The sequence below is a fragment of the Stenella coeruleoalba genome (assembly GCF_951394435.1).
Source record: "Stenella coeruleoalba genome assembly, chromosome: 2".
NCBI classification, from domain to species: Eukaryota; Metazoa; Chordata; class Mammalia; order Artiodactyla; family Delphinidae; genus Stenella; species Stenella coeruleoalba.
The window spans coordinates 61,432,829-61,457,944 of NC_137147.1; the positions used below are offsets into that span (position 1 = coordinate 61,432,829).

Here is a 25,116-nt window from a genome sequence, read left to right on the forward strand (position 1 = left end):
ACAATATTCATAGCACTTTTACTACTATTATTGTTTTTATTTCTCAGAAAAACCATGCAGTACAAAGTTAAGGTGGGTGTTAAAAACATCCCTTCTACACACTGGGCTCCATGGGATTCAGTGACTCGTGCAAGGTCAGACAACCAGAGCTGGCCCTGAATCCGCCATCCTCCCGAGCTCCAGTTCTGCTTCTGTGCCAGAATGGAGAAGGGTAACATAAAGGCATTTTTCTCTCCTTGTAAAAGGGAAAAGAATGGGGGGAGGGGAAATTATTTAAACACACCTCACTCATACTGCAATCACTGCATTGTTTTTCCTGTTGAAAGACCCTGTTGGTTTTTAAATCCCTTTAAACCTACCCGACACCTGTATGGCCCAGATCCAAGAATTATTACCGAACCCCTCACTTTTTATATTTAACCACATAGGAGTTTCTGTGATGGTATCTGGCTCTTGTTTCAGTTGAAAATTTCAGAGCTTCCAGAATTTTTCTTCTTCCATCAAAGCTATAAGCATGCAATGCTCAGACCTGATTTTTTTTTTTTTATTAAGCAGAGAATGGTTCCCACGTTTACTTCTCCTGCTGGATAAAAATAGCATCATGGCACTACCCTGTATTGTTCCTCTGTGAAGATTCCCTCCGAAGTATTGACCAAAAGAGAGGCCAGGGGAAGGATAGGGGAGGTCTCCGTCAGCAACTTACAGTTTGTGAGATGACCTCTCTTCAGGGCAAGAACTGAGGCTGACAGCAAAATGAGAACTTTCCAGCAAATTCATTGTAACAAAGCATAATGTGAGCTCACTAGGCACAAAAATAGGCAAAAAGAAAGTGACTTCCACATAAGACCTAATTAAATACTTTGATGTCAGGAGCAGAGCAGGGAGGGGTGGAAAATCAAATCAGACCAAAGTGAAGGACCCAAATTCAAATGGAAAGAAGAAATATTTTTCTCTCTCTTTCTTCCTCCCTTTCTGTGTGCGTGTATGTCTCTCTCCCTGTCTCTTTTCTGTCTCTGTCTCTCACCTTTTCTTCCTTTGCCATTGAAGGAAGAATAAGATTCAGGAACAATGGGTTGAAAATTCTTCAGCCAATAGTCCAGTGACTTACTACTGTTTATAATGCACAGAATGTCACAGGCTGTTTTGCAGCCTTCCCAAGTTGGTTTGTTAATAACAGGAAGCTAGCACTTCTCAGTACAGTGGATCAGCTACACGTGAAAATAAATGCAAAAAACCTGGAGGGGAATAGCAGCAGACCGAGAGTAGCCTTGATTTAATTTAACATTTGGGGGTCCGCACACAAATGAGCATTTTAGTAGGCTTCATGGTGGAAGTTGCTGTCATTTGTAAAATATTCTGGCCAATTAGCTAATAGTGTGCTTGGATTTCTCCTGTTTTGATACAGTAATACTAAGTACATTGTGAAGCCCAATTATACAAATCATCCCCATATGCCATACCAGTCTTTCTTTATGAACTGTGTTTATAAATCCTGTGTGAGGAAATGTGTACTTCAGCAATTTAGACCATGTGTAAAAACATAGCCAATGGGATTGTCAAGAAAACAAGTTCCAGCCTAGGAAATCCTAATGTGTTCCGCTGGAATAACAGGAGGGTGCCGGGGAGTGCAACGCTCTGCTTAAATACATATTGCTTTATAGTGTTTAACCGACTTAGGGGCTTACGCTTCCCTTTCTGTTATTTTATTCTTCTTTTCTTTTAGGATCCAACCTTGGAGTTTCTGAGAAAATTTGGGGTTGGTCTTCTCTCGGGCACAATAGCCTCAGTCATTAACATCCCTTTTGATGTTGCCAAAAGTAGGATTCAAGGGCCTCAGCCAGTTCCTGGAGAGATCAAGTACAGAACCTGTTTTAAAACAATGGCCACGGTCTATCAGGAAGAAGGGTAACACATTCTTATTTTAATAAATGTGCAAGACTGAAGCATTGCTAAAACCATATTGTACTTCCATTTTGATGAGAGCCATTAAGCCCTCCTGAATTGGGTGTGTGTCTGAGAAGCTCTAGGGAATAGATGAGAAACTTTGTGAGATAACACAGTAATGAGATGTTGGCAAAACCTTCTTACGCCATCAAGAAACATAAGCCATGATCATTCAATATACTGTATGTTTGTCCTAGATTGCCAAGGTGAACTTTTTTTTTTTTCCCAAGGTGAACTCTTTGCTTGTCGGTTTGCACAGTATGCTATTGCATATAATATGCCCTGTTCCCACGTGGGCAGGAGAGTAATTGTCTTCTGACTATACATCTAATCAAAATGTCACCTAACTATATTCTCCTGAGAGAATTAAACATGAGAGTTCTGTGAAGGTAGTTTTCTTTTAAGAATTTAAAGTATGTGCCTTTTTCTACTGTTTTTTTTTTTTTTTTAAGTCTTACTTTCGTCTCTTCATCCCTCCTCAGCAGGTCTTATTCTCAAGTAAGCAAGTAGTATTTTATTATTTTGATCTAAACTGCATCGTATTTCCTTCTGTGAGGACTGCGTTTATGGTCTTTTAAACTCAATTCCAAGAGTCATTTTGTCCATATACACAGCTGTCTTGAAAGTAAGGCCTGTCTGGATAACAAAAACCATCTCGCTGATGAAAGTCCTATTTGCGATGGGACAAGATCAGCATAGCTTGGGTATTAAAGGATTAATTCTTTCCTCTCATCCAATTTGCTGCAGAGAATACTTAGCCCGATACTGTCTGTTTTGGGATTTGAAAATTTTTCTCAAATGACTTTTCTGGGTAAATGCTGGGTCAGCATCTCAGTAAAGCTGAGGTACAACTGCATTTTGTTTTCAGAATAAGAATGTTGCTCTTTCCCTTCCGGTTCTAGCATTTTAGCTTTGTATAAAGGCCTGCTTCCCAAGATTATGAGGCTTGGACCAGGTAATAATGTTTTCATTACTTATATCCTTCCTTCCTTATTTCTCTAGTATCCCTTTTATCTTATTTGTGTCTATCTGTAACACAACTAAAGTTTGTCACACTGTGAAACATGGAAACCTTAAGGATAAAAAGTTGTCTGGGAGTATTCAAGACACTAAAGGCGTCCATTAGAAACGTTCTGCTTTTGTTTATAAGGTACTATTTGTGGCCTTACTGGAGGCTAATAGAAGCCAAAGCCCACCTTAAGTCAATCGGAAAGGATGCACAGCCAGTCGGAGTTTGAGTCGCTTCTGGCTGAAAGGGAGGATTTTTTACTGACTGAGGGGCCAGCCCAATAAAACTTTCCCTGTGCTTCTAGTTCATTCTTGCTCCTGCCTCAGCTTCGCTTCAGAAGGAGAAAAGGAGGACAGCTAGTCTCCATGAACAGCCAGTGCAACTCTCCCCACTGTCGCCTCTGGGAAGCAAGAATGGAGAAGCTGCAGCCTGGCGCTCACCTTCCTAGCTCCTGTCAGCATGATGGTGGAGGCTCCTGGCTCGGGGCCTTACCTCAGGATGCCAGCCCACAAAAAGCCGGCTGTCATTCCCACAGGGAGAGTCAGCTGCCTCTGTGTAAATAGATAAGAAAGCAACTGCTGCAGACTCAACCACCTGGGCAAATAGTCTTGGATTATAAGCAACCTTGTGAATAAGTACAGAAGTATGCACTAGACCACACGTATTATTTTACCAGGCTACACTCACCTTCTTAGACATCCTGGAAATCTTCCCCAGAACTGGCCCCTACTCCTCCCCTTTCTCCCTTTCCCAATCCTCCCTTTGAACACTGATGTCCCCTTCCCCTGCCACACTCACACACATGCACATTTACCTTTAAATCTCAGCCCAGTGAACGAGCATTTCTGCCAACGTGAGATATAGAACAGCAGTCTGTAAATTGAAGCTCGTGAACAGTTCATACTTTTGTATATTTTGAAAACACTTCCACAGTTCCCAGTCCATCTGTCCCAGCCTTTTAGGCATTTAAGCATGGATTTTTGCTTCACATTTGAGATTCAGACCTGCCTTCTATTTGTTATTGGCCCGTGTGTCAACACGACCCCAATGACAAAGAATATTGGTGATTTTGTGCCACTGTCTCTTCAAGAATGTGGTGTTTTTCCTTCACCACACAGTATAAACCTGCTAGTAGACCTAGTATTAGAGAAAATCATAGGACTGGCCCTAATCCAGCTTTCTCAGGACGGGATGGGCCTGAAAAGGGAGAGCGATCAGGGAGAGTTTAGCTAAAACGGTAATTGACTGGAACCTTAATCCAAAACTCTTAAATAATCTGACCCCAGGTTTTGTTAGAGGCTTGCAAATGTTTGGTTGGCTTTTTAAGTGTTTTTTGCATGAGGTGTCCTGAGTTGCTGTGGTGTTAAATCCAATGAAAGGTGTTCTTGTGAACATGCTGTCCAGGCTAAACAAAATTGTGAATAACTGGAAATCTCATTCAAGGACATGGCCTCCACTCTCATCCCAAACATACAGGTCCTAGCAACCTCAAAGGAAAGAAAGGTGTAGAGAGAAAGGTAAGACTTTTGAGTTAAGGATAAGATTTTTTCGAGAGAGAGAAAGAGGAAGAGCGAGAGACAGTAAAAAAGAAAAGAAGGGTGAACCTGGCATTTTCATCCTTCGTTCTAGAGAAGCATCCCATCTTCTTTTTTTTTTTTTTTTTTTTTTTGCTGTACGCGGGCCTCTCACCGCTGTGGCCTCTCCCGTTGCAGAGCACAGGCTCCAGACACGCAGGCTCAGCGGCCATGGCTCACGGGCCCAGCTGCTCCGCGGCATGTGGGATCTTCCCGGACCGTGGCACGAACCCGCGTCCCCTGCATCGGCAGGCAGACTCTCAACTACTGCTCCACCAGGGAAGCCCCCATCTTATTTTTATAACAGCCTTAGCAGCTCTATGTGTCTAATGATCAGGACCTCCCATGAAAGAAGAATCTTGAAGTCTGTGGTTTAAACTCCAAATATCACTAGGCTGCAAACTAACCGATTCTGCGTGTTCTTGTCTTATATGGTGAACAGTTAATAAGAGTAAACGGAGCAATTACATACATATTAACAACCCTCCGTAGTGCATCCCTTTTTGTTTGCCAGAGCCAATAGGGCTACAGCAGCTGAGAGGGGGCTATTAGAGTATCTTCAGGGGTTAAAAATGAAAATTACAGGCAGATAATTATCTTTGGTATAAGGTTACACAAACATGTGCGGCCTGTAGATTAAAAAAATATATATATGGTAGTGTGTACAAAATAAGATCAAAATCAAGTTCTGTTTCTTTCTGTCAGAAGCCAGTCTTCTGTTCATGCAGCCAAGTCTTCTCTAAGTTGTACTCTGGATATCTGTCCACATTTTTTTAAATTGGGCTTTACAATGTTGTGTTAGTTTCTGCCGTTTGTCCACACTTTGATTTTGTAATATTGTTCACATAGACATGAAAGGATAGAGAATATCTTAAAGGGCACAGGATATGTGCTATTTACGGCATCAGACAGAACACAGAATCATCCACATGCAAATGCTTCTCCCGACGTCTAAGTATTCAGCAGCCTCAGTGCTTGTTTTCCATATCATAGTCCTATTGACATATTACATAGCAAGCCCTTTTGCAGCCAGTTATATAACTCTTCTCTTCCAAGATAAATGATGGTCTTATGACACTCAACCCCGACTACCAAATTTTCAAGTGCAATCCGTATATATCTGAGGCAGATGAAAGGAATGAAGGCAACAAAAATCTGAGGCAACAAAAGGAGGTTGAAAGCTAGCTAAGTTTTGAAATACAGATTTTCAAAGTACTCAGAAGCTATTTTTCACATTGTAATCCAGTTTGAAAGCTGTAAGAGAAAACCAGGCTCATGCATCCAGCACCATCTTAGAGATTTCCTTCTTGAATGCAACGACAACAATGCTAATTATAAACTGAAAAAGATAAATCCTTTGCCTACATATGACAAATCTGAAGGTTTCAGTTTGCGGGAAAGCCACACGCCCTTACATGACTAAATGTGTCTGTATTTACTTACTTTTAAAAATTAAAAGTGCCTGAAAAAGAATCTGATGAGAAATGATGAAAGTTACAGAAACTCATGGGGAAAAAATGTAGTTAGAGACTCAAGATGGTCTTGATTTCGCTCTGAGAATTTTCCACAGTAGTTTTCTGTGTGTTGGAGCTTGAGAACTGATGATTCTGAATGGCTTCTGCCTGATAGGCTGCATCGGACTCCAGGGATTCAGAAACCCAGTGGGAAAGACAGCACGATTTCACAGGACTTGGGATAAAAACCAGCTCTCTTCTTTTCTAGGTGGTGCAGTGATGCTGCTGGTTTATGAATACACCTATTCATGGCTTCAGGAGAACTGGTGATTGCCTACAGAGTATTTTTTCCCCCTTGTGATAATGGATATTCATTATACAGCACCATGAGAAGAAGAGAATATCGATCAGCTGAGCTGATACAATGATAAATTATAATTACACAACTATACACAATTATAGAGGGCAAAACAGTGCAAGAACAAAACCTATTTTGATACTTCAAAAATTATCTCTAGACAATTAGAAACTGTCGTTTTGGTCAAATCCATAAAACTGTGAGAAGAAAATTACTACTATGAAGCAATGAGGTATATAAACTGAATATAGAAAAACAGCATGAAATCAGATCTATTTCCTAAAAGCAATATAAATTTTATGACCTATGTTCCTCTTACAAGGCTTCACAAGGAAAATTCATTGTGTTGATGATTATTTTCTCCCAAAAGTTCGAGAAGTGCTTAAAAGGGAAAAAAAATTAAGCCAAAATTTAAACAGTTTTTATAAGGAATTAAATTCTTCCATAAGTGGTATTTAATGATATACAAGGAAGATATTTCTAAAGTGTATCAAAATGACCTTTAAAAATTTTATGTTAAAATGTGAGTTTGTTGGTTTCTTTTAGTAATAATACTCATCTCAGCTATATTTTCCTAAATCTACTTTATATTTTTCACTGTTGGTTAATACTTTAAAATCATGATATTTGAAGTCTTTTATGACAAATACAAAACATGAAATTATATTAAACTACTTTCCCTTTGAAAACAAGTTTTAATGCTGAAATATTTTCATGCTAAATCACAAATTCGAACCACTCCTTGGGCCCGTTTGTGCTATCTGTATTTGCATCAAATACCTTTGTTCAGAACTCTTACCTATGCCATTCTTAAAAATGATGTTGAGACTAAAACTAAATTTCTAGATTATTAGTTTTAAGTGACGGCTTCAGGTGTGAAGTCGACTAACTGCAGTGTTAGGATAGGTATTATGAAGGAGAAAATATTTCAAAGGAGAAGTACATTCTTAGCATTTCCAAAGATTCCTGTACTAACATGCACTCCAAAAATTATCTCCTTGGCGTTGATATAACCAAACTTAATTTTATATACGCATCCTGAAACGATGCTGCTTCGGTAGCTCGAGTCAACAAAAATATCTGCATGTTCTAGATGGCACCCGCTCTTAACCACTACAAGATATTCCTACCATGAAGCTGTGTCACTAAAACATTTTGAAAATAAAAAATGAAAGATAACATAGTAATTATTACTCTTTATTAATTTAGAGCATTTAAAGTATAAAAATAAAGGCTTTTTGACATACTGTATATACATACACAGCCTTCGGTTGTACATCCTTTCCAACGTGTTTTTTTAATTTATATTTCAGCCCAGTATTTAATGAGGGTCGTTAAAAGTAGGACAAAACAAGAGAAATAAGAATGTGTCTGTTGTCCAACTGCATTCTATCCTTCAGGTAATACTCTTGCCTTCTGTGAAAGAGAGCACTGCCTGCATAGAGGCCATGAAATTGAACCTTTAACCTCTCCATGTGGATGGGATGGAAAAGGATCTCTGAAGAGTGCATTTGCCAGGTTAAAAACAACACTTTTACCCCCTAAGAATCAGAGGAAGTATGTCAACAGTAACCAATAATAATAATGTTTTAAAAATCAAACCACCCCATATCCCATCCCACTTTCCTTCTCTCGTTTTTAAAAGTAGCTTTCAATCATAATGTGCTTTAAATAGCCAATTGTATTTGGGCTTTCTCTTTTTCAATTTACTCCATGTGAATTCACTGTTGCTAAGAAAAAACCTAGGGAAAAAAAGAAAAGGAAAACTTTCATACTATTAATATTAGATTTTTAACGATACAAGAACCGGAAAAAAATATATAAATAGCATAATAACAAGAGATTTCTTAATTTAGATAAAGAAAATAACATTTAGTTATGTTTCCATACAAACAATTGATATTTTTTAAAGACTCCTAATAGCCGCCTAAAAACATCTGATAAGGAATAATTCTGTACCTTATGTCAGTTTTTCTGCATGGCAGGAGAGTCCCTGTACAGTGTGGTTTTAAAGTCTCCACCAAAATATTGGACTGGTATTTTGTTCCATTCGGTTTATAGTCTATTTTCTCACCAGACTGGGAACTCCAGATGTCAATAGGAGCTTTACAAGATCAAAGGAAGACTACGGCCCTGAGAGTTCATCTGCTTCTTCTGCTTATTCTTCTCCTGAAGTTATAATCCTGTTTGCAGCACTGAATTTCGGTTGCTTTAGAAATAAATGCAGTTCAAAGCTCTCTATGAGATATCTCCTGCTTGAAAAAAGCAGTTCCTCGAACATAGCTTGTGTGTCAGAAATCTGCTTACTGTTTATATCCTGGTGATTTGAAAACCTAGCTAATCTAGCCATCTGAGTTTTAGATGAGGCCATGAAACCGATGTGACAGAACTGGATTGCCATGTGGGCTGTGCACAGCACAGACCAGAAGAAATCAAAATCACCTAACGAATGCATCTTTAACATCCATATCTAGTGATGTGCCCTGTTAGTTATTGCACAGAATTAATACCAAAAAACACGCAATATATTAATTTTCCAATAGATGAATTGTACCAATGTTTTAAAAACGTATTTGCAAGCCTATATTGCCAAGCAGGAAAAACTTTCTAAACAGAAGCAATTAAAACTGTAGAATGTTGCCCAAGAAAATCAACTGTTTTAAAATACAACACATAATCACACGCACACACACACACACACACACACACACACACACCCTCAGCTCTATGATTAACACTAAAGTGAAAAACAAATTGGTTTAGAAAGATCCATCAGTTAAACTGTGTCCTGTAACTCCAGAAATGAATAAAGGGAATTTTTAAAAATTAAATAGCATTTGTATTTCTAATACCACCACCAGTTTACCTACACGTGAAACATGCTTCTGTACAACAATGTAAACTTCACAGCAAGCCATTTTTACATTCATTAGAGCAGAATTTTCCATTGTCTTTAAATTACAACATAATTTTGGGCTGAGACTGCTGAACACACAGGTAAGCCAACAATAACAGTACAATTTAGTTTCACAGTGGTTTTCTTAACATAAAGTTCATTTTAAGTGTCTTTGCAAAGCATTTCACATTAAACTTAAGTTTCTAAGTGACTTCCTGTAGAGCCTTGTTCAGATATTTTCCACCCTCTTGTCTTTATATGCTTGGCATGTGTGTTGTTTGATTGGGATACAAAATGGGAGACTGGCTTGTTTTATCTGTGTTTTGAGTCCTCTGTTGTAGAAAGAAAATGTCCTTCATGAGATGTCGAAGCCTTCACTGCACACACAAAATCTGGGGCAAGTCCAGGTCCAGGAGCCTGAGCAGCCCACCACCAAACAGAGACAAAGACATTGCCGGAAAGTCACCTTTGCAAAAAGAAAGGAAAAAAATAGAGAGGGGTGGGGGCAGGGGAGGGGCCTATCCCATGCAATGAAAACACAAATGCACCAGAGTCCATATTTACAAACTAATAGAAAGTATAAACATTATTGTATTTGGAACCAAGTCAAAACACCAGGAGGAGCTAAATTCAGATATTGCTTAAGTTATACATATATTTTCCAACAAAATATGCCATCTGTTAAAAATAAACAACGGATCACTCAAGTCAATTATTGATTGGTTTCCTAATGATGAATTAAGGATTATTTTGTTACCTTATTTGATTAGAGGGTGTAGCATAACTTTTTCTATACCTATTTTATTGATTTTGCAAAATCTCAACAATTGCACGTTTCAGAAGTTCAGGTTGATTTAGAATAAATACACACATGTGGTTTTACCAAAGACTAGTTTTAAAAGTTCCTTAAGCCCTTTGAGGGGTGCAGGTTTCTTCACTATGTTAAAACAGTGTGTGGCCAACACAAACGTCTCGTTCAGTCCTTAACATTGCTTTTGTTTTTAACTCCTACAGTCATGTCAGGTGTTCTGTGAGAGAGAAGTTATGGTAAGAGATATTTAAGTGTCATCAGCACAGAGGATGTGAGTCCGTAAAGCCAGCTTTCGAGGCAGGAGGGTCGGAGGGCAGAGGGGTGGGATCCGAGACCAGGGAAGAAGGGGAGGGTGTGCTGAGTGGGGGGGGGCGGGACTCGGGTGAAGCTGCGGCAGACGGAATCTCCCATCAGAGTGCGGAAGCCGTGACAGAGTGGCTACCTTCTCGGGCTGCCTGCATTCCCTTGAACGCCAGCGACGCGGGAATGTCACAGTTGTGGGGGGAAAGTGGGGTGCCACTGGCATGTTGCCACCCGTGTCCAGCAACATAACCAGAAGGAGCAGCGCTGTAGGTCATGTAAGGCGACACTTGGGCTGGGGTAGGATAAGGAGCCATGCTGGATGCTGACACAAAACTGCTTACAGCTGGGAGACCATTTGGTGCCTAAGAGGAGTAGGAAAAGAGAAGAGGTGAAAATAATCACATTAGAGCGGTTGACATTTCACGAGTTCTTAGAAAGAAGCAGAATGTCAGTTCTGAGTAGTAACAATATTCTGACCCTACTTTCTGATTTTTTGTTGTTGTTGTTTAGACTTGACTCTTTTTATATTCTAAATGCATTCACAGTCTTGCTACTTAAACATATTCTTTCCACAAAGATTTTGAGGAGGCTACAACCAGAAAATTCACAGTATTTGCTCTTGCTACTTGGAATTACAGGAAGGAAATGCAGGGTGAGAAAAGAATTAATTGTGATTAAGTACTCTCAGAATCCATTCAGCTCTCTATCTGCCTTTGTCAACCCTCCCCATACTTCAGTTTTGTTTGACTCTTTTGTTGAGGCATTTGTGAAGGGCCTGGTTGGTATAGCTTTCATTTCCATTAAAGAAGGGCAGAGTATGGGCTGTCACTTTAGAAACTCAAAATGAGCATGACCTTTGTTAAATAAAACGTGGGCCATATTTTAAAACCATGTTGAAAATGCTTGTTGGACGAAGGGCACGCAAAATCAGGCAGTTTGTCTAGAAGGGTTCTTTAATGACAATTGGGAGTATATTTTCCAGAGCTATTTTATCAAAAAGGAAACTGTCAGAATATAAAAGAATCGCATATGCATGGTTTTGAAATTGGAAAATTTGCTTGCTAAGTTTTAGGGCCCTGTGATCTGAATTTTTAGAAGCCACATGGATAAATCTCTTGAAATGAATTTAAATGTAAAATGTTAGTTTGCAAACAAAATGCAGCAACGCTGGCAGGCAAGTCTGCCTAGAAGCCAGTGTTCTCTTGGCAACCAATAAATTATTGTTGGTATCGTTACTATTAACAACACCAAAAACACCCTGATTTCTAATCCTCATTCTGGCATGAATACTCGGCATCCTTCTTCAACTAACTTCATTTTTCCCCCTGAATTTCTACATTGTTGGGGCTTCCCTGGTGACGCAGTGGTTAAGAATCTGCCTGCCAATGCAGGGGACACAGGTTTGAGCCCTGGTCCGGGAAGATCCCACACCCGGCAAAGCAACTAAGCCCATGCGCCACAACTACTGAGCCTGCGCTATAGAGCCCATGGGCCACAACTACTGAGCCCGCGTGCCACAACTACTGAAGCCCACGTGCCTAGAGTCCATGCTCCGCAACAAGAGAAGCCACCGCAAGGAGAAGCCCACGCACCACAAGGAAGAGTAGCCCCCCGCTCGCCGCAAGTAGAGAAAGCCCGCACAGCAGCGAAGGCCCAATGCAGCCAAAAATTAATTAATTAAATTTTTAAAAACATTTCTACATTGTTTAGAAATAAAGAAAATCCTGTTTCCTGGTAGTGATGTGAATAAATAAACATATCACCATATTTCCTAATGAAACTATATGTAAATAATAGAAATATTATTCATAAAACCAATTTAAGCCTTAGAGGTAAGAAAAGCGGACATATGTTGGATACTTTTTCCAATTCAATTGCAACACAGAAATTTTCTAATTTAATTCATTTGGTTATTATTTGCACTTCCACATCTATGAGAATGCAACAGTGAGGTCTCAAAAATGATTTTCTCAATTTAGAGTAATGCATGGAGTAGAATATATACATGAATGTGATTTAACACTACTTGTGGATTTCTGACAAAATAAGAATAAAAGTAGAGGAGTTAGCTTTGCGTAGTTCTATAAGAAGACACACCTCATGTTCTTTTTGTCAGAGTGCTTGTTCTTTGAAAAATGGGGAAGAGGAAAGGAAACTGAGGTTTCCTGAATCTGTCCTATGTCCCAAGCACTAAGAAATATCCAACATATTTTATCGAATAATTGGAACTGACAAATTGTATCTCATTTTAACCTATTGAGTTTATAATAATTACAAGATAATTTATAATGAGTACAATGCGATGTTCAATTGAAATTAAAATGTGTTACAAAGGATGATGCTTTGTTTTTTAACAAAGAAGCCATTGCACATCAATGTTGAATACAAATGAAATATTATCCTCTTTTTATACAAAAGAATATAGATTAAGGAGTTTAGCCATTTACCCTATAGGCCAATCAGCAAGTCCATGGCCATGTATTAAAAGAAATTATCATCCCTGTCTGCTGCAGGACCCTCTGTAGCAAATCATGCTGCTCTTCCAGACAATTAAAAGATAGATACAATTTAATTTCAAACTAGAGCATCTTTCCTGGTAAAAGATTCTTTCCTCTTCTAGAACCTGATTCTCATTCTTAGATCCTAATTCTGTTTCTTAACTTCTAAAAGAAACTCTTTTTCCTTCTTTCTGAAAATGGCTCATTAGAAAATGGCTCAAAAAAGATACACTTTGAGGCTCTCAACAGATGAGTATGAAGATAGACAACTGTCAAATTGCAGAAGAAATTTATCATTGCATAGAGATTTTATTTCTGATCATTATTATCTAGAATTTTCCCAATAACCTAAGAGAAATTAGTTTGGAAAGGGATTGTTCCACTTCAGTTATGGAAAGGTGTTTGCATCTATATTTGGCCTCTTCCATTCTAGCATTAATTAATATTTTATACTATTTGTGCCAATGTGCACCAAGAATCATAAAATAAGAATGTTAAGGTTGAAATTACTTTTAAAATAATGAAAACCTTTGCTCAACACTTTCCAAGTACATAGGTTAGATTATTTACTATAATACAGAAACAGCATATTGTTTAGTAATACATTAGCAGAAAAACGTATTGGTGAGTTCTAAGTTTTTCCTACTCATTCTGTTTTCTTTATATTTTTTCTGTCATTCAACATTACATTTCTCTCTGAAATACTTGCTTTGTTATTGTCCCTTTCCCTTCCTTACACCCTTGCCCTTGAAACCACTGCTCTCTGATGTGACCCCTTTATTTGGGGCTCTTCAGCCATTCTGATGTAATGTCCACAATCTCTTACATGGGTCCACTTCTTTTTGCCCAGAGATGTTCTCCCTGAGAAGCCAGGCTGGACTAGACTCTCATTTTAGGTAATGCTCCTAGGATTTGGGGGGAGGGAAAATGTTGGATTTAGGCCCCTGTTACCTTCAGATGCTTTACTTACTCCATAACTACATTTGTTTGTCAGGTGTAAAAAACACTAAGAGTTCTTTCCAGATTTGTCCATTTTCTATTAAGGCAAACTTGTTTTTCATGCTATTAGTCCTATTAGTATGAAATATTTCAAAGTTCTCTAAAATCTGCAATATATTTAGAGTCATTTTAGTGATGTGGGCCCCTCTGTACTGCAGAAAGGAAAGTTGGGAAGGGAAGCTCAGAGAGGTTTGACATCCTCGTCTTGTAGAAAAAGGCAAGGGGAGGCTAATAAAGTGTTTGCTTAAAAGAAAAAAAAGAAATCTTTAAACAGTTTAAAAATAGCTCTTAGCTTTCCCTCAGGTTTAATTATGACCTAGATTTGGGGTGGAAAAGTTTTGTCTTAATTTCCCTTTTTACTTTTAAAGTTCAGATTTAGAAATTTTTAAAAAATGGCTTGAGCAAGATAAGAGAACAAGCATGCTTTAACTGAAACGTACCTGCCACCTTCACTATTCATTCATTCTAGTAACTCAATAAACACATCAATTTTCTCACTATTAATTTTGAAACATGACATTAGTAAAAGGTATAAATCTCTACCAGGTAAAGTAATTGTTATTTATGATGCAATCACTGAAAGAGTAAAATTTTCCACCACAAAGGAAAACAACTACAGGTAGCATTGATGTTTGTTTATTCTTTCCAATAAAAGAGTACATGACTTAAAGTTCCCAAATCTGTTTAATGTTTTCAGTGAAGGGCATGTAATTAATCTGAAAAGCTAGTTAGGCTGAGTAGAGACTACCAAATGTACACCATAAATATAGTGGGAGCAAACATGCTAAATTACTCTATTTAATTGGATTGTAAATATGATTTATAAATTGACCAACATATGGAATCCCCAGGGAAGAGTAAACAAATTTTCCAAATAAAACCCCAGCAATGGGCATGTAATGGAAATCTCATTTTTGAAAATGACTTTACCTAAAGATTCCATAAATAAAACCTCAATCCATCAACCCCTTTTTCATGTGGATCTTCCATGAAAGCCCTGAGAATCCTTTCCTCTAAAGAACTGTACAAGGGTCCTCCCTAAGGCAAACTATCTTCTACCTAATGTTGAGAACGAGATTTACTAATACAAAATAGACCAACTTGTATACCCTGGAAAAAGTAAGTTCCTTGCTCTGTTGAATGTTTCTAGAAAAAGATGGATTTTTATCCCACTGACATTAAACGAAAGAGTCCAGAAAAAATACATAAGATGCAATGCAGTCTAGTTAAGGCCATCACAAGAGAGAATGAAAGTATGAGTTTTCATTGCATTTGTTCTAAAATGTTAGAAATACAGATTTGCCAGTTTTCAAAAATATTCCTAAGTGAATATGTCGAGAAGCTATAGTGGCAGAGAGCTAGACTGTAAACAATTTGAGGACAGGGACTTGTCTTTAATCATCTCACATCCCCACAAAATGGGACACATTATAGGCATTTCATAATCATTTGTATACTTAAGTTAGTGCAGCCTTTTGAAAGCAAAAGATGTGTTGCTCTTGCTTTTAAAAAACAACAGAAAAAAAAAAAAACTGGGCACCCTTTATCACCGAACAAGCATTACACTTTAAGTAAAGCAAAATGAGTAAAGCTGTTGAAAAGGTCAATAAAAGTTGTAACCTAGCTATTTCATTATTTGATTTATGGTCATTCCATTTATTCCCCACCCCCACCCCCAGAGAAAATAGAAATGCATTAGTATCCAAACACTTGTGACCGTGAAAAACTGGTATGACAACTGTCTGGCAATTAGATATTATAGACTATTCTTCAGATGCTGGTAGTTGTCTACTCAACAATTTTTCTCCTGAAGAAAATGCAAATAGCAGTGCCAAGTCTTCTATCTACAGTCTTTCATCCACTCATCAGTTCTACCTGGTTCTACCCTTATGACAAAATCAGTTTACCTTGGCCTTATAATAAAGTAGGTTCAGCCACAAATAGAGATGTGCTTCACCTAGAATTTCAACCTCGATATCATAAGCAAGAAAAAGCTTCAGATCTGAAAATAAACAAGATTTTCTCTCTTTTTTGGTGAAAATCATTTTTCTGACTGCTGTTCTACCCTTCTTAATTCATTATGCAATAACCTAGTAGAATAAATCTGACGAAATGATGGTTGTAAATATGGTTTCAACATTCATCCAAAAGGATCTTAATTATGGGTAATTGCAGATCTAAATGTCTCTAGGTAATGGAAAGCTGCTATTTAAAATGTTTCTCTAAACTTTATTTTTCCAAATGTTATTAAAATTGATGTAGCCTTGAAAAAAATTTAAATCGCTTTTTTTTGTATTTTATATGACACATTTTAGCGATACCTAATCATTAATTTTGTTTTAAAACATAGTTAAAAGTTAATCAGGTCAAAGAATATTTTTCATAATAAATAACATGAATTTCAAAGACTATTGGCATTTGCCTAAAATTGCATTCTCTACAAAATTATAAATTATTTAACACAAAGTTAACTTTGTTTGATATGAAGAAAAATCCACGGCAACTTCACTTATATTTTCACAAGAACAGTGTGTCTGCAAGGACAGCCAGTCTGTTAAATAATGCACTAGAAAATTATATTCAGTATGCTGAAATACTATCTTTATTTCAAATACAATGTACAAATGAATGTTTCATAAGAATTTCAGATTAATTTGTCTCCAAATTAAACTCTTTTCACATCTCATTTAACTCTGAACTTTTTCATAAATTCAAGTGTTTATAGACTATTCTCCATTCCTGAGATCTCAATTTGTAGCTAATTTTATATTAAACTTGCTGTCTGAGTTGACGTATACTACCCCAAAATGAAGATACTCAAAGATTATAAATCTACCATTCAGATGACTTTAATTAGAGTACCAGATATTCATTTTTTTCTGAGAAAGCATGCCCAATTATACAAAGAAAATTTCAAGAACTATACAACTGTTTATAAACTGTTAGAATGAGGCATTAATTCACTAAGTACCACGTATAAGGGTAGATCTATTCCAACCTCATGTTTCTCTGTATGTTTTTGTTTTTGTTTTGTTTTGCCATGCAGTTGCATTCAAGAGAGGTTTTACAGTTTCCACAGAAAAGGACCAGCGATTAGGAACCAGAGAACATTATTGTCATTCAGAGTTAGATGAGATTAAAGAGTTCTAGCCCAATATTAAATGTGGGTGAAAAAAAGCCAAACTAAATATCCTTTTTCTCCTATCCTTAAAGATAGACAATAGGACTTCAGAATGGCAATATAAAATATCAATTGCAGTGTAATATTAAAGTGTACAGTTTGAATATTCTAAACTAATGTTTTAAAAACAAGATAGATGTGTGCATAAGGTTCTAATTACTAGCAATTGGGCCTCTTTCTTTGCAGTTTAAGCTGAAAATAGAAACTCTAGATTACAGTAATCAATAGAACCTATGATCAGTTGTCAAGTCAGCCCCTCTGGTAATTTTACAGGTATATTCTGACAAAGGATTATGCTCTAAATCCTATAATCCTGAACCCTTGATTTCCTCCTTTATATACTAAAATGAAACTGAGATTATATAATACTACACTATTTAATAACAACCATAAATGAACTAAAAGTATTATGTGCAAAAATTTTGAGAATTTTTTTTTTTGCCAAAGACTTTCAATTTTTGTTTATAATACAAATAGAGAAAAGTTTTACCTAAGTTTACACTAGGGTTGTGGAAATGGACATATGCTGATAACATTTTGAAATATAACTTAAAAAAAATAAAACTACCCTTTGAATATTTGTAGGAGAAATGCATATATGTATGGAATACACACACACAACACACATTTGCATGTTTGTTTATGAGCAAGTTTTAATGTATAATTTTACCCTCAAGGAAATCAACATCTAAATTCCAAAACTGCTCACAAAATGACACAGTCTAAGTGTATGTGTCTACTTAGCACACCTTCAGCATTAAGCACTATTTTGATAATCATAATAGAGTAGCTACTGATTTAATTATGCACAGAAATTTTTCAAGTTTTGATATTTTACATCATTTGTATTATCTTGCTACATGGCAATGCAGAAGATTAGCATATTGCCATTAAGAACTTTCCAAACGAAAGTTTGATACAAATGTCTTTTTCTTCTGCAAAAAAATTTTGACTTGTCCTCAAGCATTTAGAGCAATACTTATTTGGCCACTTATTTAAGTTACTTACTCTTATAAATCTGATAATTAAGTGACTTGATATTCACTGTATAAAATGTAATGGATTTTTAATGTTCAGAATATGCAGGATAGATTACTTGACACAGTGTTCTATTTTTATTTTAAATTGATTAGTTTCATTTTGAAGTGTACGTATTAACTAACCATTTCTAAACAATACACTAGGTCTATAATTCAAAGGAGTAAAAATAAAAGTAATCATAAAGATTTTTGGATTATGATGCTGCTTTATATATAAACTGGGTTCATCAACTACATGTGGGAATTAGAGACCTTTATTTTCAACTCTGTACTTCACAATGTTATTCCAGGAAATGAAGACCTAATAAACATTACTGAGCACCAATTAAATGCTTACTACTCTGTATACTAGGTGCTTTATAGATGCTCTTTTGTTTGTAACAAAATACCTTGACACTTTTTGACTATGAGCTGGCTGACCAAAGTATATTCTGACAAAAGAAAAAATTTCTTGTTTTTTGAGTCAATCTCTAACGCCATTTCTATCAGGGTAATATTTAATGAATGCCTACTATGTGCCCTATGGTTGCATTATCTCATTGAAATTTCACATCTCTTGAGGTTGACCCTATTATTTCCGTTTTATAGATGAAAAAATGGAGTCTCTAAAAGGTTAATAACTTGAGTAAGTGGCAATGGTGCCATTGTACATAATGCCTCTTCTTTATGAATTACCTGCTCTTCTGTGGAAGGTAGTGACAAACTTTCTTACAATTTCTCTTTGGCATTCTTTACGGTAGAAGGAGATTCAGGAAAGGGACCCTCCTTCCTTGCTGCTATTTTCTGTGATATTTGTCATGGGAGAGCTACTAATATATATGGGATTCTGTTTTAACAAAATAAGGGAGGGAAGAGGAACTGAAAATGGGGTTTGTTAGGGAAAATAAAGACTAGGATTTTTTTTCCCAATTGAATAAACGTTGCAAGTTCTATTGTGCTTAAAAAGTTTATTTTAACAGATAAGAAAACATTAAAAGCTTTAAGATTTCAAAATAATAAAATGAAAACTGGGTATTTTGAGGCTTTGGAATTGGGGTTTGGTATGAATAAATTTGCAAACCTACACAGGTCTGCTCAAATAAACCTTACGCTGCTTTAAGGTCCAGGTTTGTTTTTGTTGTTGTTTGCTTTTTTGAGAGCTTTGAACTCCTGACTCCACCGTGGTGATGAATATAAACTCAAAACTCCTGGGCTTCTGTTGTTGTGGTTGCTTAGTTTTTCTCAAAGGAAGAAAAAAAAAAACACGGGTGTTTTAATTTTTCTTATGGAGAGTCGGGGGAGGGCGAGAGGGAAAGAAAAATTAAACGGTCCACAGCCGGTCCGTATAATTTGAGGTTTTCTCACTAACCTCCCTGGGGAGATTACGACGTGACCTTTAATCGGGAAATGGTAACTACGCAGTTTATCTGCTTGCCCTCTCCTCGCCGTCGCAGGACCAGCCACGCGCGCCCGTTCTCTGGGAGCCGCGGACCGCCCGCGCGGGAGGAGCCGCAGCGGCGCGCCCTGGGGCGTGCAGACCGCTCGTCCCGCGCGCAGCTGGGAACCCACGGCCGCTCTCCCGGCCCCTCGGAGGCGCCTTCCCGGGTAAGTGTACCCCGACGCGAGCCGCGTTAAAGGCTTCAGGCGCGACCTCCCCGCGCCTCCAGCGGCCGAGCAGGCCCGGAGGCGCTTCCAGGGCCGCGGGGGTCGAGGCCTCACTACGCCCTCGCGGGTCCGGGCCTCTGTCCCGCCCCCATTGCCCCGGCTTGGGGCTCGTGGCCGCCACGGGGAGTGGACCTGGGCCTCTCCTCGGTCGAGGTTCCGAGAGGGGCCCGGGGCCTCCGTCGCCCGAACCCCCGCGGCCCACCCGGCGGGGCCCTCGCGTCCTCACCTGAGCGTACTTGGCTTCCTGCTCCAAGGCCCCCTTCTCCAGCCCGTTCACCGCGTGCGGGGCGGCGGCGGGGAAGTTGCTGCGGCCCAGGCTGCTCCACTCCTCCACCTTGGGGCTGTGGTAGGGGGAGCTGTCGCTCACTCCTGGGGAGGAGGAGAGGGCGTCAGGCTGGAGGGCTAACCGCGCGCCCCCTCCTGAGACCGGCTGCGAACCCGCGACCCGCGAGCGCGAGGGCTGCGACCTCTGCCGTCCCCCTGCCCTCCGCCTCCCAGGGGTGCGGGAATGGCCCCTCCGGCCGGGAGCCCAGGGCTCGGCCAAGGTGACTTGCCTCGAAGTAGGCCTCTCCCCGCCCTCTCCCCCACGCCCGCGGGAAGATACGTTTTTCTTTTTCATCCGGCCTTTGATTACCTCCTCCTGTCCTCGCTCCCCCGGGGAAACGAGTGGAAGGCATCTGAGAATTTTCCCCCAGTTTTCCCAAATCGGGGAAAGAACCCGTGAAACTGGATGCGCCGTTCTCCCCATTCCTAAGCCACGGTCCCAGTCCTGACCCGGGGTCGACTGGGGTTCGACAAAAATCTGAGACTGGTGCTAACTGAAAAGGGAGAGAGGGTCTCCCAGGCCTAACCGCGCCTATGCTGGCTCTCAGAGACATCCAGAAAAGTGCTCACTGTGCTGTGGAGATCTAGTACTTCTGTCAACAGATGGAACAAAAAACCTGCAAAGTCCTTTGCAAACAAATAACTAAAGGATGCCCACAATATACATGCAAAACATAGGTGCACAGGTTTCTGCCTTCCGTATGTGCCTACCTTGTGTGAGACTACCCTTGATGCTCTATCTCTACACGTTAAATACATGAGGTTATGTACATATGACTTAAAAAATAAATACTACAGTTATCACTGTAAATGCCACCAGTGTCAGAGGTAAGGTTATAGGTTTTCTTTTTCAATGAAACAAAAGGTTAGGATAATTAAAGTATAAGTATTTTGGAAAAGAAGTAAAGCCGTCAGCTATCCTTTATGTTTTTAATAGAGATGCAAAGAAAATTATACGGGCGTAAACTGATTACCACAATACCTAGAGGTGTACATATTGAATCCCTGGCATCTTTAAGTGAGCAAGTAGAATTTTAAAGAGAAGATATTTGAAAACTATGAGCAGTTGGTCTTTGGGACCCATGGGTAGAGGACTGAATGAAGTTTGACAAAACTACTACAACTTGATTTTAAATACTTCCATCTGATACAGTGCTTCAAAGGGGCAATCATTTTGTAGAAACGATCATTGGTAGAACTAATCATTTTATATTCACAGACTTGTCAGAAAACAGGTTGTTTAAAGCTGGTATCCAGAATCAACAACATGTAGAATGAAGAGTTGCTCCTCTCCATAATCTAATACTTTTTCAACTGACATTTGGTCTGATTGTAGGCTCCCTAGGGAAGAAAAGTTTTCTTTTCAACTCTGTCAGTCTTTTTTCACTATGCCTCCCCCTCTCCAAAGAATTAGATTGTGTTCCAATTTGCACCAGGAAACTGTATTTTGGCCCAGAACTGCCAGTCTCTTCTTGCCTTCCCAGACAAAAGGCAATCGGTGGGCACAAGCCTGAAGTTATCTTAAGAAATTGAGATCCCCCTGCGCGCCCCCATTTCTGCTGATCTCACACTTTCCCATGAACCGGGGCTTCCTTTAAGTGTCAGTGAGGTCAGTTTATCCTATAAATCAAGGGCAAACTCTCTTCAAATAAAGCTCCAACCAGCTCCGAACAAGACAAAACCAGGCTCTTAGAAGGATCTTGTAAAGTCACAGTCAGAAAGTAAGAAGATGAGAAATCAGGGCTATGCTTTAATTATTTAAAAAGATAATTGTGCCAATGTGGTGGCAACCGAGAAAGGCAGGAAACAATTAAAGGAACTATTTCCCCTTTTCCTATTTAATTTTTCCTCTGCTCTTTTTAAACTTCTGGCTGAGAAATTAAGAAGGTAGGCTCTTTATCTCTGCATTATTTAAATTCTGCGTCTAGGGCATTTTTTACTTTCTTTTCTCCCTACCGAGGAAGAAGTTAACGCTGTTTTTGTTTTGTTTTGTCCCGTTTTAACAACGCAGTAAAAGAAAACAACCTCGGGTCTCCTGCGGAAGCCCGACTAAGCACAGGGGCTCGAGGAATCGTTCTTAGCGAGCAGAAAAGACACACCACACGCAAGGTCAAGGGTGAGAAAGGAAAGGCACCACTGAAAACGTTCAGGGACTAGATGTCCACTCACATTCCCGGGGACTGGGGGACCCTAAAGGGAAGCGGCAGGCGCGGGAAAAACGGGAAAGAACAGAAAAGAGGACAGCATGAAATCGCGTGAATTTTCTCTTCATCACAGCAGTAGTTGGTGCCACTTCCTAAGACATATATGTAGTGAAATCTGTTAAGGTAAAAAGTGTCGGGGGGGGGGGAGGAGGAGGGGGGAGGAGGGGGAGGACAAAGAGAGAAATAAAGCAGAAAATTAGTCCCAGAATGAGCAATGCTGTAACACGCAAGTTACTAGTAGTAACTTCAGGACCTCCGTTTCCGAGGAAAATGAAGTGAAGCATAAGAATGAAACCAATTAGGTGACATTTGAACTTCCTGCCTGAGCAAATTTGGTCTGATTGCCAGAATGCAAGAAGAACACTGCAGTTTCCACAGGGTGCCCGACTCCTCGCGGCCGCATCTGATCCCCAAACAAGCTGCCCGCAGCAGTGTCTGCAGCCGGCAGCCCCACGCCTGCTCGGGCCTCTCCGGCTGCGCCCCAAGTCCGGCCCCGGCGGCGCTCTCCAAGTGAGCGAGCTGGTCTGAGGCTGCGGCGGCGCGCGAGGCGGGGGAGGGTGGAAAATGCGAACCATGTGTCGGGGATGGGGGGATGCTGTGGGTCTGGTCGTTTGAGATGAGGCAGTAGACTGCGTGTGGCAAGGAAACGAAGGGCATGAATTTCACGTTAATGAGATCAGGACACCCCATGGGAGGGCCCCTTACGTTCCCAAAGGAAGAAGCCTCAGGCGGTGGGATAGACGCGGGCCCCCCCGGAGGCCGCAGATACAGAGACCCCAGAGAGGCTGCGGCGGGAAGCTCTGCACATACACACATCCGGTCCCCGAGCCCTTACCTTGGTCGGTGATGGAGCGAATGCCCAGGATGTCGGTGACGGAGTGGGAGGAGGGCCAGGTGCGCGGCATGGCCACTGAGCCGGGGATGGCGGGCACGCCGGGCGGCGTGGGCACCTTAGCCGCGGCCGCCGTGATGGGGCTGGGGTACGAGTAGATGTGGTTATAGGGCAGCGCCGGCTGCGGCGCCGGTTGGTGCTGCTTGTATGAGTCGTAATGGCCCTGTTGGGCCAAGTTGCCGATCTTGTTGCGCAGGATGCGGCTGATAGAGCTCACCGAGGGCACGTTGTACTTGTCACACACGCCGTCCGCCAGTAGGCGGTCCCGTATCTCCCAGGCGAAGATGCCGGGGTCCCTCTGCTTGTAGGTCCGGATGTGCTTAACCACAGTGGGGGTGGTGACCCGAGGCTTGCTGCCCCCAATGGCCCCTGGCAAGATCGAGCCTGTCTCATTGTAGCGCGCCAGGATCTTGCTGACGCAGCCGTGCGAGACCCGTAGCTGGCGGCTGATGTCACACGGTCGGATGCCCAGTTGGGCCAGCTCCACTATGCGAAGCCGAATGGCGTTGGGCAGCGGCCTCCCGTTCACGAATACTCCTCCCAGCTGGTTCACCTCCCCGAAGGCTGGCTCTGCAAAACGAACACATGGCGCGCGGGGACGCGCATCCGCAGTTTGGGACAAGCGCTTGCCACTCGGCCTCCGCGCGCGTCATGGGACAAGGCGGATACACCCGCCTCGGACTAAGGACCCGGGCTTTCACCAAACCGTAAGGTCCCCGAGCCTTGAGGAACGGCTGCAAATCACCGCGGTCGAGTCAGACCCTCCTCCCTCATTCTGGCAGTGCCTGAGGCCGCTACAGACAAATGTAGTGGTGAGACGCAGGGCCTCTCCGAGTGCTCAGAAGTCTCCGAAGCAGGCGGGGAAATCGGTCTCGACGCCTGCAAGCGGCTCCTTCTCGCCTACTCGGCGCTAAAGTCCTTGTGCCGCTCCCCCTTGATCCCCAGCGCCCCGCCTTGGGACCTGCGCAATTAGACAAAGTCTAGTCTTTTTTTCTGGTTGGCGTTTTTTACCCCCCGCCCCGTGTCTGCGTGTATGTGAAACAAAATTTGGTCCGCAACTGGGACCGCGGGGCTTGCTGATGCAACCTCTCCCTACTCTTGAAATCAGAAAATGGCATCAACAGCAGCAACCCAGTAGCCCGCGTTCAGACTGAGCTGCTGTGCGTCGCTGACCCTTAGCGTGTTCCTACAAGTTGTAGGAACACGAGCAAAGTCAATAAGGAGAGTGTAAGCGCTCAGTGGTGCGCGCCCTCGCGCGCCCTCCCTCCCTCCCTCGCCCGCTCGCTCCCTCCCTCCCTTCCCGGTTCTGACAGCGTCCCCCGCCGCCACTCACCCATTGCTCCGAGCAGTACACCAACCGGGCCCCAGCTCCGCACTCCCAGAAAGAAGCTTTTCGCGTGGCCTCAGTGGCCCGGTGTGTCGCTCCCCCGGGCCGCTGGTGCCTCCGCTTCTCCCCGGGAGGAGGCGGCGAGAGTGCAAAAGGAAGGAGTAAAAGGAAGTCTGTGCCCCGATGAAAGAGGCTTGAGTTCTGCATTTCAATCTAAGCAGCAACGTGGGCTGGGCTGAGCGGGGCCGGGCGGCTCCGTCTATCACTCACTAGGGACACGCCCCCAAAGAGGAGGGCCCGAAGGCAAGCTGCATGCTGATTGGTTTGGTCCGTTGAGCGACAGCACAGTCCGGGAAAGTCCTTCCGCTGTCTCTTTCAATCTTGCTCAGCACCTGGGTGACTAAATACAATGAAAAGAGGTGTTTGACACCTTCCCAGGGGCAGCGCAAACAGACAGCAAAGTCAGGCTGTTAAAAATGCTGAATAAGCAAATGAAAGCGTTTGGTCTGAATATGAAAGACTCGAAGGGAGAAGGGGCTGAGAATACTTCTTTGGGGGAAAGACGGACATCTCAGAATTTAACTTCAAACTCTAGGTGGGAGGTGAGCGCCACCGTCTTTGATGGTGGTGATGGTGAGCGTTCTTAGAATAGCCTGTC

At 41.1% G+C, this 25,116-nt stretch overlaps 2 protein-coding genes across 10 annotated transcripts in view; one reads left to right on the forward strand and one right to left on the reverse strand.

Moving 5' to 3' along the window:
• Positions 1–9,396, forward strand: part of SLC25A21 (solute carrier family 25 member 21) — a 533,965-nt gene extending 524,569 nt beyond the window's left edge. For 7 of the 9 annotated variants that reach the window (XM_079912925.1, XM_079912920.1, XM_079912921.1 and 4 more), the window contains 3 exons: positions 1,724–1,905; positions 2,847–2,899; positions 7,740–9,396. In XM_079912925.1, the coding sequence (XP_079769051.1) occupies positions 1,724–1,905; positions 2,847–2,899; positions 7,740–7,918 (414 nt within the window). In that variant the 3' untranslated portion in view covers positions 7,919–9,396. Of the gene's footprint in view, positions 1–1,723; positions 1,906–2,846; positions 2,900–3,257; positions 3,757–6,249 lie in introns of those variants that run through there. The other 2 variants (XM_079912922.1, XM_079912923.1) reach the window with 2 other exon arrangements.
• Positions 9,397–10,456: 1,060 nt separating this feature from the next.
• On the reverse strand, positions 10,457–24,652 carry PAX9 (paired box 9; the record flags this gene model as incomplete). Its single annotated transcript, XM_079912933.1, has 4 exons — positions 24,465–24,652; positions 23,075–23,701; positions 19,938–20,080; positions 10,457–10,711 (listed from the first exon to the last, which is right to left on the reverse strand). The coding sequence occupies exons 1-4, from the start codon at positions 24,466–24,468 to the stop codon at positions 10,457–10,459; spliced, it is 1,029 nt and encodes a 342-aa protein (XP_079769059.1). The 5' UTR covers positions 24,469–24,652.
• Positions 24,653–25,116: the final 464 nt, after the last annotated feature.